At 37.3% G+C, this 19,359-nt stretch overlaps 2 protein-coding genes across 2 annotated transcripts in view; one reads left to right on the plus strand and one right to left on the minus strand.

The window, feature by feature from the left end:
* The window catches only part of INSYN2B (inhibitory synaptic factor family member 2B), a gene marked incomplete at its 3' end in the record, with an annotated part of 30,818 nt that extends 11,798 nt beyond the window's left edge, over positions 1 to 19,020 (minus strand). Inside the window, exons 1-2 of the mRNA XM_081319662.1 lie at positions 17,714 to 19,020; positions 10,961 to 11,035 (exon numbers count right to left, since the gene is read on the minus strand). Of these exons, the coding sequence (XP_081175788.1) occupies positions 10,961 to 11,035; positions 17,714 to 19,005 (1,367 nt within the window). The 5' untranslated portion in view covers positions 19,006 to 19,020. The remainder of the gene's footprint in view (positions 1 to 10,960; positions 11,036 to 17,713) is intronic.
* The window catches only part of DOCK2 (dedicator of cytokinesis 2), a 322,065-nt gene that overhangs the window by 121,051 nt on the left and 181,655 nt on the right, over positions 1 to 19,359 (plus strand). The window lies entirely within an intron of this gene.

Raw genomic sequence — 19,359 nt, forward strand, 5'->3', positions numbered from 1 at the left:
TGCCTGCAATTAGTGCAGGTTCGAGTCCCACCAGGCTCAAGGTTGACTCAGCCTTCCATCCTTCCGAGGTAGGTAAAATGAGGACCCAGATTGTTGGGGGCAATTAAGCTGACTTTGTAATAATGCCGCTTGGGGGGGCCTCGAAAGCCCTAATAAGCAGGCATATACATAGAATCAAGGCTATTGCTAAGCACATTGATTTGTGCTTTAAATTGTAAGCCGCCCTGAGTCTTCGGAGAAGGGCGGGATATAAAAAAATAAAAATAAAAACACAGATATCATTGTGTAGAACAGTGGGCCAATCTATCTTCAGGATCCTTTCCCAGTGCCTGAAGTCTATGGGAATCTGGATGAGGGAAAATGCTTTGCCTCAACCCTAGTAAGAATAAATAGTATAGGTTTGAAAAGCCCCTGATTCTGGAAAGCTTATCCATGTTTACCTCTGCCTGGGGATGTGCATCACCAGTCAGAGCTGATGTGCAATCTGGGGTCATTTTGGACTCATTGCTCCTGCTCTTTTCCTTTTTTTAATCCAGTACCAATAGCTTTTGTTAGCTATTTTTTCTTGTCTATTTAATATATGATTTCATAATTGTTGTTAGTTGTGAAGTCGTGTCCTACCCATCGCGACCCCATGGACGGTGTTCCTCCAGGAGGTCCTTTTTGTACTGTCCATGGGGTTTTCATGGCAAAGATACTGGAGTAGGTTGCCATTTCCTACTCCAGTGGATCACGTTTTGTCAGAACTCTCTGCTATGACCTGTCTGTCTTGGGTGGCCCTGCACGGCATAGCTCATAGCTTCATTGAATTACACAAGTCCCTTTGCCACAACAAGGCAGTAATCCATGAAAGGGATGATTGCATAATAGATAGACCTAATACAGTGTCTTTGATTCTTTATTATTTCCAGTTCACGTATGTCACTTCCGCGGTGGCTCAGTGGGTTAGGATGCTGAGCTTGTTGATCAGAAGGTTGGCAGTTTGGCGGGTTGAATCCCTAGTGCCGCGTAACAGAGTGAGCGCCTGTTACTCGTCCCAGCTTCTGCCAACCTAGCAGTTCGAAAGCACGTAAAAATGCAGGTAGAAAAATAGGGACCACTACGGTGGGAAGGTAACAGCGTTCCGTGCGCCTTTGGCATCTAGTTATGCCGGCCACATGACCACAGAGACGTCCTTGGACAAGCGCTGGCTCTTTGGCTTTGAAACGGAGATAAGCACCGGCCCCTAGAGTTGGAAACGACTAGCACGCATGTGCGGGGGAACCTTTACCTTTACCTTTACTATGTCACTTCAGTGAAAAGTGTTTGGCTCATTTAGTAGTAATCCAAGGTTCATAATATCCTGAATTTTTATGCAGCTGATTCTGATTTTCTTCCGATGACTTTATTATAATTATTTGCTGCTCATTTTATCCCAACATATTTTTCTTCCAAGATGTTTATGTCACAGCATAGATGTTTTATGCAATGTTTTGAAATACAGTATTTTTGTTTCGCTGCATATATTATGTTTACTTCTTAAATTCTGAGTTATTTTCTTCCAGATGGCTTGCATGGCATCCATTGTTTACTCTCAGCCAGGGGTTAACTGCAATAGCTTTCAACTTCAAAGCTTTCCTTTCACCTTTAGCATTATACCATTTAGTTTAAGACCTTTATCAGCAACTGCACTTTATCTTTGTCTATTTCAGTATATTTTATTTTATTTTCTCTTAAATATAAAATGTTGTTCATTTTTCTTCTCTAAAAGGGTTTACTTACAGATGATTCCTCTGCAAGGCCCAGTTTGTGAGGCACAAAGTCTTATTTGTGTGCCCATGCACAATACATGCATGGACAGAAAAACTTTTTAAAAATGATTTATTTATAATCAGAAACAAAAGCCATTAGTATAAAACAAATGTATAAAAGCCATTAGTATAAAACAAATGTAACATACACATGCTGATCTTTGTCATTTCTTTTCCTACTGAGGTTCACTTTTATTTTTCCTACACACTTCAATGATGATGATGATGATGATGATGATGATGATGGTAGGGACCTTGGAGGTCATCTAGTCCATCCTCCTGCTCAGGCAGGAATCCCTATACCATTTCAGACAAATGGCTGTCCAGTCTCTTCTTAAAAACTTTCAGTGTTGGAGCATTCACAGCTTCTGGAGGCAGGCTGTTCCACTGATTAATTGTTCTAATGTCAGGAAATTTCTCCTTAGTTCTATTTTTGTTTGCAGTTTGTTTGGGAAAGAGTTGTTTCAGATTTTTTTTTTAAAAAAATCATAATTATCTTGAATCAGCTGTCATTTCCCCAATGCCACAATTATTAGCTGGGTTATTGTCTAAAGTTTCTTGTCATTGTTTTTCTTTCTGCACATTTCCATATTGGTTTTTTTCCCCCTTCTAATTTCACATTAGGGGACGCGGTGGCTCAGTGGGTTAGGACGCTGAGCTTGTCGATCAGAAGGTCGGCAGTTTGGCGGGTCGAATCCTGAGTGCCGCGTAACAGAGTGAGCGCCTGTTACTCGTCCCAGCTTCTGCCAACCTAGCAGTTCGAAAGCATGTAAAAATGCAAGTAGAAAAATAGGGACCATTACGGTGGGAAAGTAACAGCATTCCGTGCGCCTTTGGCGTCTAGTCATGCCAGCCACATGACCACGGAGACGTCCTCGGACAAGCGCTGGCTCTTCGGCTTTGAAACGGAGATGAGCACCGGCCCCTAGAGTTGGAAACGACTAGCACGCATGTGCAGGGGAACCTTTACCTTTACCTTTTAATTTCACATTACCATCCATTTATCAGTGTAAATTTTTTTTAGAAATGAAGATTTCTACATCATTTATGGTTGTTTTTCCACTGTTAGGTCACATTTTCAAGTATTCAGGTTATATTGATCTAAAGGCTGTGGATCTTCCCTTTATGACCATTCATAAATAATACAGATTTATTATTAATAAATAACTGAGAGATCTACATTAGTGAACATACTCTATTAAATATAAATGTAAGAATATAAAATAAAAATTAGTAGAAAGTGGTCTTGTTTCAAAAGTTTAATTAATAAGGAAACACATTTCTTATTAAATATGAGCCTTATAAAATTAATTTATAAGCAGATACTGACTTACCTTGACTGTAGACTGTAAATATCAAAGTAAGAACTGTATAATAAAGTAATGATATCATCTCTTGGACTTCAGGATTGGATTTTAAACATTCATCTTTAGGATTACTACGCTGAATAATATGTAGGGAGAACATTGGTTATATGTTAAAGCATCAATAGAAAGCTAAATAATTATCTAATATTACAGAAATTAGTTTAATTTATATTTATATTCAAAATATTCCTTTGTCTCTGAGATTAGAACATACTACAAGCATTGATTTTAACCATCTATTTGTAGGTTAAAGTAAACTACAATTTGATATTGCACTAAAAAGACAAATTGTATAATTTAAATTATGTTTATTACAAATGGTTTATATAGAAATGGTTGTTTTTGATTTTATTTTTCAATAAAACACAACTTAAGGTATCTCTAGGTTTTATTCAGATGTATGAAAAAACTGTGACCAGATTAATCCACAAATTGATATATTAAAAACTCTTCTATGGATGTGTTTCAAAGGAAGAAAAGATAAATTTAAGACTTGTGTTGAAAAAAAATATTACACGTTTATAGATTATGAGAAACTATTCTCATTGAGGCTTGATAAGATTAACACTATAAGACACCTAGTATTGTGACTGTCATACGAACTGGTTAAAAAGAATTGTTTCTACCCAGTTCAATTAATTAAGTTTAACCAAAGAAAAAGAATATTCTAGAAGTTCAGCCAAGCTGAATAATGTTGCTTGGATTTGCTTGGACCTGGAGGCTGGCTGGTCAGGTCCTAGGGAATTGATTGAAGTACAGTATTGCTTAATTATCTGATAAGATTTTAAACCTGTTGGACTTGAGGAAATGGAGAGGATCATTGGGGTTATGAGTTGTGTCATCTGTGTTTTTAAATCCATATTTCTCCTTGTTGATTAATGTCTTCTAGGAGGTGACATGTGGTTGGATCCAAGCTGTAATGAATGCTTCTTTGTGGAAAGGGAAGGTTTCAGCTGCTTTGAAAGAGGCAGCGAACTGTTACTCCTGAAGAAATCATGCTTGGATTTAATATTTTTGGAAAAATTTTGCCAGATCCCAATCTTCCTTTTTACAATGAAGTTTGTTGAAAGGATAGATGGCTCCCAGCTTCAAAGGTATACGAAGGAAATAGATTATTTGGACAATTTGCATTCTGGTTTCAGGTGGTTGTAGCATTGAGATAGCATTGCTTATGGTTGTGGATGAATGTTGGAGGAGTTGGTATGGACTTCCTGGAATTTTCATTGGCATTTAGTACCATTGGATTAAATGATATTAGAGAATTATTGGACCCTGATATCCATCTGGACCAGTTTATATGATTGGGAATTGGAGGCACAGTTTTACAAGTGGTTTTCCTCCTTCCTTGAAATCAATTCTAATCGGTGTTGTGCAGGAATACAAGATTGCTGATGTGTTGGGGGAGGGGTGGTTTCAGGGTTTGTCTTTCTCTTCACTCCAATTTAGCATCTACATGAAGCTGCTGGGTGAAGTCATAATTAGCCCAAAGTAAAGTATCATCAGTATGCTAATATATCCAGTTGTACATGTCTGTCCCAGACTGTACAAATGATACTGTACATTTGTTTATCCAGTGCCTAGAAGCTGCAAGTGTCTGTATGAGGATTGCAAATTAACCTGAATAAGTGGCTCTGGGCTTGAAGCCCACTAGCTTTGGAGCAGTTCCTTTGATAACTTTAGATAGGGTGATACTCCCCAAGACACCACATTCTGAACACATCATTCCTGCTCTGTAAGTGAGGGATCACTGTGACTAGGAGAGCCATATTGTGCAACAATTACATTTTAGTCACTTCTTGTCAGGATTACTGCAATGCATTCTACATGGGGCTGCCCTTGAAAAGTGTTTGGGAACTTCAGCTGGTCCAGAATGTAACAGCACACATAGTATAGAGTAGACCAGAGTGAATCATGTAACACCTCCTTGTACAACTAAAGTTGATAGTTTTCATCTTAATGCCATATATAAGACAAGGTTACTTGTGGATCACCTTTTTCTACTTGTTCCTTTTTGCTTGACATAGATTTCATAGATAAACATGTTTTGGTTACTGCCTTTTGTGGAACCCAGAACACCTGCCTTCTTTGTTGTGGTGCCTGTCCTATGATTAGTCTCCCTGTGGAGATCTAGGTGGCTCCTTGTTGTTCTTCCCGAAGGTTATAAAAACCTTCCAGATAAAAACAGATTATTTGTAGAGCCTATGTAGGCAAATCTGCTGGTGAGGTTAATTGGTGAGATGCTTTAGCTTTTGTATTTTGTATTCTGAATTTATTATTTATATTTTAAATTGTATTAAGCAATGGTAGTTGCTTAAGATATATGGCCATATGAAAAAGGAAGGAAGGAAGGAAGGAAGGAAGGAAGGAAGGAAAGAAGGAAGAAAGAAAGAAAGAAAGAAAGAAAGAAAGAAAGAAAGAAAGAAAGAAAGAAAGAAAGAAAGAAAGAAAGAAAGAGAAAGAAAGAAAGTTTTTTCACATCTGACATCATACTGATCCAGGCTTGGCACCACAGATCTATTTGTGTTCTAAACTGAGTCAGTAAAACATTTAACTCTACTATGGCAATGTAGAAAATTCTGCAAGAACCAACCTACACCGTATTCCTGTACCATAGGAATGGTTCCCATTGTCGGGAATCTTTTACCATGTCCTCAATATTTCTCCTTCCTTCTGAAATTAAAACATCATGATGTTTTGTCACCATTTCAGAAGATTGAACATGAACACAGAAACAGCTTTTTCTGGCTGCAAACACACACTATGAGGCATATCATGTGCTGAATGCTAATATATGCATATCCTCCATTGATCAAATCATGAATCTTTTGTGTGACAGGGATGACAGCAGTGAGGACAGTTGTGTGGGCTGTATGAAAATGTTCTGAAGCCTTTCTGGGGAAATGAAATCAGTAATTGTGTGGATGTGCCCCCTAAGTAGATAGCTATCATCGACTTGTGACCATAAAGCCATATTGCGTCAATTGCTCTGTCATTAAAAGTGCTTTCATCTGTCCTCAAACAGGATCCCTGGGTGAAATTTTACATGGCGTAGTATCTGCAACTTATGCAACTAAAAATGATTTTGCTTCAATGGAGCCTAGTTACTTCTGTGCTTGCTGACAGTTTTACTCCCCCATGTTTTGCAAATGTGAGATTTATTTTTTTTTTTAAATGCTTCATTATGAGTTCTCTTGAAAGAACTGAATTCTGAGCAGGCAAGGGATCTATTAAAGTCCAAACTGATAGATGTTAACCACATGGACATTAATTTCTACCCCACAATATTGGCAACCATGTTGTTCCAAGCAAGCAAAGTACCTTGAGGAACTCAGTTTCCCCCAGATATCTCAGGACATTTAAACTTATCCAATTTAATATTCTTCCTAATGAAACACTCCATCCTTACACTTTTTATAAAGATAATCATAACAATATATTGTTCCTGGTTAGGAAAAGTCCTGATGTCCTGAAGACCGCTGTATTGGTACTTCTGAATAATCAAGAATGAATTATTATATATGAATATGCTACTCTTTCTGTAAGTCCAGCTGCCAATTTATAGCCAGGTAGTTTACGGTTGTGCTTGAACTAGATATTATGCTAAGACTCCTGCTCAGGGACTCTCATTGTAAATTATGTGTGCCTTTCAGCTGTTTCCATGAAATTTGGTTTGTAAATGTAACATTCTGTCTATTTATGTGACTATGAATTTCTTCTGTGAATACATGGAGTATCTAAACGTGAGGAAGATTTAGCCTGGCATTCTATGAAATGTTATAGCATTTATATCTATGTATATACAACTAAATAAAATCAAGAGTTTCCTTACTCTTCCTGTCCACAATGGAAGGGCATGATTTCTACTATCCTTTTCTGCCTCCTAGGTGCTCTGAGGAATAAATCTATTTTGATTTGTGAATTCCTTTGCAAATCGCCTACATGGTACATTTGTACCAAAGTACAAACTAAATATATTTCATTCCTACCTCAATTTAGGGTATGCATTTGTCCAATTTTAGTTCATAAACATACTGTCCAACTCTTACGATAGGTAGGTCTACATTTCAAGAAAAGAAAAATGTCAGACTTGAAGGAAGGTGGAGCAGTGGTTAGAATGCAGTATTGCAGGCTAACTCACTGCCAGGAGGGCAATCCTGACCGGCTCAAGATTTACTCAAGATTTACCGCTTAGAGAGAGAGCTGTAAAGCACTATGAAGTGGTATATAAATTTAACTGCTATTGCTATATAAAACGTATGTGAGATTCTTATTCTCATTTATTTCATTTCTGTATTGATCATTTTCTTCTAAAGGAAATGTGAGATTAGCATGAAAAGATAGGGGATCAGGTGATGCTTATTTCCTTAGAATAGTAATAATCAGTGCAGTTGTTTCGGAAAAAGGATGACTGTATTTAAAATATATTGCACAGCTAGATTAAACAATTCCATTTTTGTCCTCAGTAGGATGTGTATATGTGTATATGTTATCTGAGAAACTGGCAGAGAAACCACTATCAAGCAAGGAAAGAAACAACCTAGAACTAAGGAGAAACTTCCTGACAGTTAGAACAATTAACCAGTGGAACAACCAGCCTCCAGAACCTGTGAATGCTCCAACATTGGAAGTTTTTAAGAAGAGACTGGACAGCCATTTGTCCGAAATGGTGTAGGGTTTCCTGCCTGAGCAGGGGGTTGGACTAGATGACCTCCAAGGTCCCTTCCAACTTTATTATTATTATTATTATTATTATTATTATTATTATTATTATTATTATTATTATTATTATTATTATTATTATTATTATTATTATTATTATTATTTATACCAATTCAAGTGGGATTCCAGAAAAAAATTCAACATGCAGGGTGATAGTTTTTCTCTCTTTCCTAATACAGAACATTTTCTATCAAAAAAAGGGTTTCTCTCATCAACCTGATTTTTGATGATCGGTGAATTATTTGCTCAAGTGGTTTGTTCCTGCATTCATATTAGCAGCATGAAAGTAGTAATTTAAGAATCAGGTAACTGAACAAAATGTAACCATGGAATAATTATGAATAAAGAGCTGTTTCACAACATGCATGCTTCCTTAATGAATTTTAATTCTTAAGTTGCATCTTATATTGCAATTAAAGTATTAATTTAGATATCAAAGCAAAGCATGCTCTCTATTGTGATGGTGGTACATTTAAAAATGGCCATCTGAAAACCAAGTGAAGAAGCATCTCATGTAGAGTGGCTAAATTTGAGAAATAGCTCATACGTCAGTTCTCACATCACCCATATAGAGGCAAACACAGAGTCAGACTAATGAAAGTAATGGTGTTATTATTCGAGTCCCACCCCTTTTCTATATACATCCCAATGTTGCTCTCAGACCTCAAAAAGGGAGGAGCTTGCAGCACAATGATGAGCTCAGTCTAGTACTTAACTTAATGATGAGCTCATGCTACTACTTAACTTAAATACACAAGACTGCAGTCCTAAACTCACAATTTCACACTAAGAATTCAAATAAATTTACCCTATTACACTGATATCTTCTTTATGAATATATGTCAAGGCATAGGGGATGGAACAGGACTTCAGCATGTCCCCCTAAATTTATAGTGCATTTTTATCACTTGAAGGAAATTCAGAAGAATAATTTAAAAAAATTGACTACGTCTGTGTTATTTCTCTTGTGTGACCATCATTTTTTAAGACTAAAAATACTATTTATACTTACAGATTATCACTTGTGCTTATGTAATATATTTCCCAAAAAGTATTTCAGAGAAAGTATTTCAGAGAAAATAATGCCTTTTGATATGCATCAGCAGCTAACAATCACAAACAACACCAACAGCATCATTCTCTGGATTTTAACCAACATCATCAAAGCTGGATTTTAACCAGCTTTCTTCCAGGCAACTAGCCTTCCTTTAAAGAAGAATTAATCATTTCCCACACTCAGCAACTCACTTGCCCTAGCGAACAGAAATAGCTAAGAAAGTGTGGGATCAATTTCCCCTTTCACTATTGTTTCCTTTTTAAAAGTTCAGACTTTAATCAGTGTAAACCATCCAAGATAGAAAGTGGTCTCTCTTAAACTCTCCTAAATAAACATGAAAGAATATCTTTTTAAATTTAATTGGGGACTACAGACCAAAAGGAACCCTAGATAGTATTATAAGACATCCCAATTTTTATTACGCTAAATCTGCTTGACAGTTTAATGAGCTTTGATGCACATCAAATTTCTTGGACTGGGCTGCCATTCAGCCTAATTGTGGAAAGCTAGTTTAATTAACGTAACTGACCTGAAAACTGCTGTGTTTTTAACATCACATATAATTAAACTGATCATATAGTTAATTTTGGGCTAGACTTTACTTTGTTTTACTTTAAATTTCCATATAGTCTGCTTTCTTTTCAACAGCGTCTAATCAGTAACTATCAATTTATCTGCACAATTATTTTCTTTCTTTTCAGTTTTAACCATTTATTGATATACAAGGAGACCTCCCCTTTATTCCATCAGTTTCCTTAACAATGTTTGAAATTTTGTGAAAGGCACAGATGGTTTGGCTTCACTAAGCCAACTGTGCTTTTATCAAGAATTGTCAAGTTGTGGATTTTCAAGAAAACAATATCTTCTCAATCATATGCTAGCTGATACCCTGAATTAATTAATATGAAGTCAATATTTCCTATTTTTGAAGGTTATTATTTATACATTATATTTCCATAATTATAAACACTGTTAGAAGAATAGTCATGCTTAAACTTTTCCCTAACTGACTGATATCAAAGAGAGATTCTTTTGTTTGTTCAGTATTGGCACGATGCTGGCTAATTTCCGGTCTTCTCATATGGAAAATAATATACATCATCCTTTTCTGAAAATTTTCATTCAATTTATTTAAGAAACACCATAATCCAGTGGTGGGATTCAGCCGGTTTGCACCACTTCAGCAGAACCGGTAGCTAATTTTTTGTTGCCCAGGCCCAGAATGGACTTCCGGAAGCAGTATCCATACAGAGAACCGGTTGTTCACATATTTGAATCCAACCGCTGCCATAATCCCCAAAAGTACAAATAAGGCATGTTTCTGTGGTGGCAAAATCCAATATTTTTAGATGCCAAGATTATATGATCTGAGTCCTACATGAAGGAAAGAAAAAGAGCAAAGACAAGGTTCTCTCTAGTCTAAAAATATTCCAATTATGCATTCTTCAACTGTGCATTTTCTGATACTAAACAGAGCAAAACAGAGGCTTTGGATACCTGAGTTGTACAGAGCTTTAAATTGCTAAGTGGCTAAGTGGCTAGGTTCATAGAGCATGAACAAACTAAAAGTTGGTTGGTTATGACTTAGTGCAACCAAGCCAACTGTGCCTTTATTATCAAGCCCATAGTTCAGGAAATACAGTTTTAATAACTCCTCGACTTGCTAAAGAAGAGTCAAACAAGTCATTAGTGGAACTAAACTAATTCTACACTATTATCTTGTTCTACCAATTGTAGTTCAAAAATATTATTTTTATGAAATGGCCTGAATGTTTCCCTTAATGTTTTAAATCAGCAGTTCCTTCTTACCGATGTCTTAAAATAAGGTTTTTTTCTGTTTCTTTCCCCCTAAGTTTAGTCCACACTATAATTATGTGAAATCAATGGTACTTAATCATTGGCTTCAGCCGCAACCAGATTGTATCATTTGCTCCCTTTAGGATAGTAGCACAATACCCGTGAATGGAATACTTAATAATAGAGCATCTTGAAACAGATATATACAATTACCCATTGATAGGAGGTACCTGTAAATGATACATGCGGTGTTCTGGCAAGTGCTGCAGTTGTTGAGATCTTGGCCAGTGCGATAGAAGTTCCGTCTGCAATAAACAATAGCTGCTATGATTTATTTATAAAATCGGCAACTCTACATTTATTTCCTTGGATGTTCTATGGTTATTTTCTTCTATAAATATTAAATTTATTATAAGGATCTTGGTTTTAATTTGGCAAAGGTTAATTGCAATTCCAATTCTGATGGGAATAAGCTCACAAAAGTATTGGGGATGGATATCCTTCCAAGAAAGCCTGCAGTGGGTTATATTATCATTTGCCAGGGAGGTGGATTCAGATGGTCTTTTTCACTGACATGGAAAAAGTCTTGACCTACTTCTGATGGGGAATAATAATAATAATAATAATAATAATAATAATAATAATAATAATAATAATAATAATAATAATAATAATAATAATAATAATAATAATTTTATTTATATACCGCCCTTCTCCCGAAGGACTCAGGGCGGTGAACAGGGCAAGAATAAAAAATACAAAGTTACAAAAGTTAAAAAAGAATTAAATATATGCCCACTAAAAACAGTAAATACAAATATTAAAATAACAATAAAAACCCCACCAATCCTCTATCAGGCCAGGCCAGCTTGTTCAAATAAGAATGTCTTTAGATCGCGGCGGAAGGAGCGAAGATCGGGCGCCATCCGGAGCTCAACCGGTAACCGATTCCATAGCTCCGGGGCGCCCACAGAGAAGGACCTCCCCCTGGGGGCCACCAATCAACATTCTCTGATCGGTGGCACCCTGAGGAGGCCCTCTCTGTGGGAACGCACAGGGCGAAGGGAAGTTGATGCCGGCAGCAGGTGTTCCCTAAGGTACTCCGGACCCCTGCCATGTAGGGCCTTAAACACCATTACTAGTACCTTGAATCTCACCCGGAAGACAACTGGCAACCAATGCAGCTCACGGAGCAGAGGTGTGACATGGGAGTATCGGGAGTATCGGGAGTATCGAGAGCTGGGAATGAACCTATGATACATTATCTTTTCATAGTACAGATAGTCCTGGGCTTACAACAGTTCATTTAGTGACCATTGGAAGTTATAACGGCACTGAAAAAAGTGACTTATGCCCGTTTTCACACTTATGACCGTTGCAGCATTCCTATGGTCATGGGATCAAAATTCAGATGCTTGGCAACTGACCCATATTCATGACAGTTGTAGTGTCCTGGGGTTATGTCATCACCTTTTGCGATCTTTTGACAAAGTTAATGGGGAAGCCAGATGCACTTAACTGTGATACTAACGTAATAACTGCCACACTTAACCACTGTGGCAAGAAAGGTCGCAAAATGGGGCAAAATTCCCTTAACAACTGTCTTGCTTAGCAATCAAAGTGGTTGTGGCTCAGTTGTGGTTGTAAGTTGAGAACTACCTATAATTACTGGAATAAAAGTGTGGCAAATATCATGCAATTGTCATCTGTTGGTAACTTCTTTTTTAGGTTTTTAAAGGCACCCTTGAGATGCTTCAAGTATAAATGCAATTATTCCCTAATTTGTCTGTTATTCATTCATGCTCATCAAGTGATTTAGAGCGGCTGCTTTGCTTTGAAAAGTGGCTAGTTCTCTGAAGGTATTTGTTCAGCACAACTCTCAGTGGACATTATGACTGTGAATGTCTGCATATATGTCAGGCTAAAAACAGCTCTTGAAATTTATATGAAGCACAGATTAACCGTGACAATTTAAAAAAAAAACAAAACCCTAGGGGGATTGCTAAAGGTCCACAGATTTCTTTTGTTTCTGCATTTAGTGCATGCTTTTCTGCACCATGATCTTCCTAATTCATACACTTTTTATTCTGGAACATGAATAAGCATCTTAAACTTTTTCAAGATGGCACATGGTCACCAAATATTTTTATTTTGGTAATATATTTGCTGCTAGTGGACCATATTATTACAATCCAATTCTAATCAAAATAATTTTAGGGAATAATCAAAGCTGAGCTTGGCATACATCCATCAAGATCAAGAATCATCAAGGGAGAAAGGCAGTAACTAGGACCTCTTTTCAAAAAAATGACCTCCATGTGCGACTTTAGTGAGATTCTCTGCCTGAAGAATAATAATCAACCAGGAGTTGTTGACTGATTATTCAACCTCAAATGAATTCCTGACTGCTTTCTGAGGAACTCATCTTACTCCTTTTCTAATACAATTACATTGTGCTACCACAAAAGTTTTCAAAAAACCAAAGCATTGAGCTTTACTCCTTGTAACTACTGGACAGGTATGTGTTGTTTTCCTTGCGACGAAACAGAATTTGTCTGCCATTGCCTTCTGTGTTTTTCCAAAACAAAAGTGTTATTTCCCAGACTAACTTTAGTCCTAGGATTCCCTAATAAACTCCTGTCCATGTGCTAATTAAATTTGACCCTGCTTCATTTTTGGCACACTGGTCAAGGTCTGTTGGTCCTCTTGTAATGCTTTTGGATTACACTGCTATAACCTTTTAAAAAAAGACTCCAAGAGAATGTATCTATGTGTGTGTATTTGTGTATGTGTGTGAGAGAGAGACCCACACATGCCTTTGAATCAGTGTTGACTTCTGGTGACTGGCTGAATTAGTTTCTGTACTTTTTTGGGCAACATTTCAGAAGTGGTTTGCCACTGCCTGCTTCCTAGAGCTGAGAGAGGGTGATTGGCCTGACATTGGCCTGCTGGTTTTGTGTCTAAGGCAGACAGAACTAGAAGTCACAGTCTCCCAGTTTCTAGTCTGAAGGCTTCCCCACTACATCAAACTGTCTCTTGAATACCTAATTAAGGAAGCAGAAATCTACAGCAAGGCTTTAAAACCAGTGGTACGGGTACCACCTGTGGTTCATTGGCACCTGGCAGGTGGTACACGACCATACTAGAAAAGTGGTAGTGGGGGAGGGGAATGACAGCACCGTACAAGCCTGAGCGAGGGATGGCTGGAGATGCAGGGCCATCAGGGCTCAGCGGAAGTGCCAGGATCAGCGCCAGGCTCCAGCTGGAGCTCAGCACTGATCCTGGCACTTTTGCTGAGCCAAGAATAAGCGCCGATCAGCTGGAATGTTGCAGCACCTCCAGGGTCTTGTGATTTACATTCAGATGCTTGGCAATTGATTCATGTTTATGATGGTCACAGTGTCCCAGGGTCATGTGAAGTGACCAAAACTTGCTGCAACCACCCAGCAGAGAGGGGGGGAAATAAAAACCAAACACCCCCACACCCCACACCCACTGCCAATCCTCAACAGAAATGCTCACAACAATGAAAACCTCGGACAGAAGGAAGAGCGCTGCCAGGCAGGCAGGCAGGTGTCTTGCTAGGCTGTGGCTTGAGGGGGCACTTTTTTCAGTGCCATTGTAACTTCAAACAGTTACTAAGTGAACTGTTGTAAGTCGAGGACTACCTGTACTTCATCACTTTTTTCCTTTTTTTTTTTTGGTCATCAAGTTTTTGACACCTTGCTAGGCGACTGGTGGTACTCAGATATTGCCATATCCTAAAAGTGGTACAATGGGTGAAAAGGTTGAAAAGCCCTGATCTATAGCATAAACTGTTAACTGTGCTGAAGACTGTCTGTTTATCTGTCTCTGTTGTATATTTTGGTGGTTTCTCCCTTCCCCTTTGTGTTGTTCTATAATTATTATGCACATGCAGATGAACAAAAATGCATATACACATACTCAGCACTAAGGGAAAACTAGTTCAGTAAATAAATGCTTCCTTTATTCATAAAACAACAGATGAGAGTTCCAAGAATACATTGGGGACAAAGCATTAATTCTTAAAGAATGAGTATATTATCTATGAGACCAAGCTGGCTTTGGACCATTGTTGAACTATTTCATTTTCCTGTGTGGTTTGGGCTTATTTCTAGCTGAGTGAAATAAATATGTTAATTACAGCAGCATAAGCTTATGATAATATGAGAATAGTTGTTGTATTGTTCCTTTGCAAAGGACCGTTTTCACTATCTAAATCTAAAAACTGTTAGAATTATGACTGCATCAGTGAAGACTGGAGTTGGCAATCACATTTTGGAGCTATTATGGAATTTCACTAGTTGTTAAAGACTATTGCAGCATCTCTGGTCCTGAACTTAGGCAATTAGAATGGCAGTAAACCTTGCCTTTCACACCAATGAATCATTTTATGGCTATTAAGTTCCTCTGATAGATACAGAAATTGAAACTGATATTGTTTGTGCGTTTCAGGCTGTAATTGCTTTGACAGTATTTTTAACATTAAGAGCAAGTGTCATGCTTCCACACCTTGTACCTCATGTGCATCCAAATACAGATTACCTTAAATCAGATGAATTCAGAGACATTCGTACAGTATTATTAAAGGGACCCATAGCCAAATAAATTGGGATGAATAAAATTAAGTTAGACTTGGAGTATACTCTAGGTAAGAATTGCCCAAAAGCAAAATATAGGTTGTTTAATAATGTTGTTAATATTGTTAATATTTTTCCTCAGTGGTTTTAAATATTTTAAATATTATTAGATATTAGAAAAAACCATACTTGTCAGAAGTACAGATTTAGTGCTGGTTGGTTAGGAAAGAAAAAAAATGGAACCAATTTTGCTTCTTCTTGAATATGTAGGTCACAGATTTTTCCCCCCTGTCCCTATAATGAAGGGGTTAGAGTAAATGTTTCTGGCTGAGTGGAACAAATATGTTAATTGCAGTAGCATGACACCAATGAGCATGAAGTAGTTTATTATAATAGAAGCAGTCTGAAAATTAGGGGTACCATGACATTCACAATAATTAGGAAATTTCTGTAATGTTCCCCTAGAGTGAATTAAACTCCTTTTGTTAAACATGGTTCTTGTTCTGTCTGGACAAGCAGACCATTGCCTTGTCCAAGCAGAAGATCACAGTTTGGCAACGAGCTAACTATGTATAAGCCAGGATTGCACACTCGAGACCAGATCACTGTTAGAACTCACTGTAAGAGTGAAGGACTGTTCTTCAATGGTCTTTTTTGCTTATGGCAGCAACTCCAGCCAACCTGAAGAGTGGGCCTTGTTAATAAGGTGCATCTCATTCTGGGCACTCAGAGTAGACAAGGGAACTCAATACTTTTATCCTGAGGATGAAACTCAGGAAAGGCTGCTTTTACAAGTTTGAGAAGAGGAAACTGAACAATTGGATTTCATGGCTTTTGATCAGGAGCAGGAAGTTGGGGCTGTTAAGGAGTTACTGCTATGAAAATCCAGCCAAATGACTACAGATATGCTCACTCGCTCCTGAGTTTGAGATGTAAATTATTTTCATTTGTAGTTTTACACTTTTTATCTTTTATGGGATTTCATTCATGTGATTTTTTTTCTAATTTTTTACTCTTCTTATCTGATACATTTCATTTGATACAGCACGTCATTATGTTTTGGAGTATGTGATAAATCATTCACAGCTGTTAAAGAAGTTTCTCTTTCATTTTTTGGGGGAAGCCATCAATGCTCTCTAAATTTTGAGAGGTTCTTTGGGAAAAAAAATCTTTAAAAATTGGTAACGTGAGTTCCATCCATTTAAGGCGATCATTTGATTGAGTAGCTTGCTTTCTGGAAGTTCCATTTCAAAGTAAGTTTATCATTAAAAAGCTGGTATCTTTAAAGTGATTGGTATTACTGGTCCATCAGTATGCATCCTTAAGAAAAGTAAATCAATTTAAACTTTGCAGCACCCACATAATTAATTCCAGAATTCTTGATTTTAGAAGCAACAGAGTTTCCTGAGATAGCAACAAATAATATTATGTGTGAAAGCATATTTACATCTTGTAATAATGGCATGCTAACTTCAAATGGATTTTTTTGTTACTGTACCACATAAAAGGATCAAGACCCTTAACCAAATCTAGTTACTTTTTCATAAAAAAAGAGGTGTAAAACATACACTCTTTTTAGTAATAAATTGAGTAGCTTTGTAAGTGGACAGTAATCAAAGGATAATACTTTTTGTAAGGCAAATGTTTCATGGACTTCTGTGTCCTAGCATAAGAGTGCCCAACTTGAAGTTGTCAGTACTTATAACCAGTAGAATTTAATAATATCTTGCATATCTTTTGCCATGTATATTCAGTAAAATGAACATAAGGCAGAAAGGCAATGTTTATATATAACATCACTTATAATTTAAATTCTTAGATGCAGATTGAATTAAATAGATATATATGGAACCATGGTTATATGTGTGGCTATCTAAAGAGAAGGCCTGATTCAGACACTACCACTGCTACTAACTTTATACAATGATCTTGAGAACACTCTTCTCCTTTTACCAAGATTTAGCAGCTGAGGAAACATTTTTTTTAAAAAATGAGGAGGGGGCAGATGGCCAATTTCAGGGTTTTTAATATGTTTTTGCCAACAAATCAGGTTCATGCTAGTCCCATGTATAATTTAGCCCTATCTGAATCAGAATGAAAGAGCCTAGGAGAATGAAACCTTCTTAGACTAGCAAAATTTTAGCATCTCAGCTTTACTTTAACATTGATAAAACTTACAAACATTTTCCATAAAATTCATGCTGAAGGGGCAGCTGAAAAGATTATTTACAATGGAGACAAAGCAGCATAGAAATAGCATAGAAAATGTGATTTTGCTACCAATTGTTCCCTAAGAATATATATGAGAGTTAAATGTAAAGCAGATAATGTTCTCTTTAGTTAGTTTGAATAAAGTAACGGTAAATATAAGACACAACATACCCTTCATTGAGGGCTCTGGCCTTTTCCATGTCTTGAATTACGTTCAAGAGGACTTTAATCTTCTCCTGGTTTGACAGCAAAGATTCCTCCACGGACTGAAGTCTGCCTTGTAGGGCACATAGTTCGCTGTGTGCCAAATGAATTTGATTAATTTCTTTAATCTCTTTCTTTTCCGATTTTGTTTCAGCCCCTGAAAGATAGGCATTTATATGAAAGCCTTCTAAGCAGTTGTTGTACTGTGGCACTTCGGTATTAGTGGAAATGTTTTCTGTTACAGTTTGACAAGAGGGAATAAGAGGTGACATGCTGTTGATAGTGAATAATGTTTGGTTGTCATTCATCTGTATCTTAGGGCCAGTGTCTACTTGCGATTGTACTGACTGCTGAGGCTCTGGTAGAGAGCAGGGTAAAGGATTGTGGTGAAACTGAGACAATGGGAGAACGTTTTCCTTAGTACTGATATCATTCTTAGATGGCAGCTCAGTGTAACTTTTCTCTTCACATGAATTCTGACCCATTTGAGCATCATTACAGTTCTGACTTACACAAGTCAGGTTTTCAGACTCCACCAGCATGGGACATATTTCCTCGGCTTCCCCTTTAGTGGGAGAAGGATTAGTGGAGCTCCTTAAGTTCTCTTGTATATCTGGATAAATGGAAAAATTGTCTAGTGCAGAACCCAGGTGTGTATATTCAGGCACCTGGGTAGAAACAGTGGCTGTTTCTAATATTGCAAGTTGATCAGAACCCAAATGGACAGGGCCATTGCTTTGTGCTTTAGGTACCCTTCTGAATAGAGTATTTGCTGTTGTTTTTGGCCCATCATTTAAACGCTGAGCGATACTCAAGTAAGAGAGACTAGAAGAGATAATGTCCTGTTGAGAAAGATTGCCATTGACTTGAAAAGTATATTCAGACTCTTTTGGCATTTCTGTTAGAGACTTGCTTGTTGTAATTCTTTTCTTTTTAAATACTGGAAAATGCTTCCTGAGGCTTGGAGAAGTCTGTATGGCGATATTTTGTAATCCTTTGCAAGATGGCAGAAAACAGAGTGAATCATTTACTAAGTTATGGGCTTGGGAGGTTTGTATTTTATCCAGTACACATGGATCTTGGGTATCTCCTGCCTCCAGCTCTGATTCTGCAACTGTTGGGTTATCTGCTCCATCCTCTTTAAATCGGACTTGTTGTGATTTGCTCCTGCGATGATGTGGATGTCTTCTAAAATCAACTGAATCCAGGCTGTTCCGTTTCAGCAGGACAGGCCTCACTTTGATGCCTTGCTGAGCCATTGAGTCGCAATTCAACATGTGCAGATAATAGGTTTCTTTGCGACCCATTTCATTCGGTCATTTGAAGAACTCTGGGCCTCAAGCCACCCAATCGAAACAAATGTATCGTTATTGAGCAAATAATTTTTTTGCTTGGTCTTAATTGTGAATGTTTTAGTTAGCAGTTTCTCTGCTTCTTCTTTATTATTCTTTCAGAATATAATTTATCACTTAAATAGTAAACATATATAGCTGATACCTCCTATTTTGTGTTTGCATAGAGTGTAAACAACAAGCATAAAAACAGTTTGTGGTACTTGCCTCCCTGATGCATAGATTTGTGAGAAAAACAGATCCATCAATAGTAAACCATTT

Source organism: Vipera berus (genome assembly GCF_964194415.1).
Source record: "Vipera berus genome assembly, chromosome: 2".
Lineage (NCBI taxonomy): Eukaryota > Metazoa > Chordata > Lepidosauria > Squamata > Viperidae > Vipera > Vipera berus.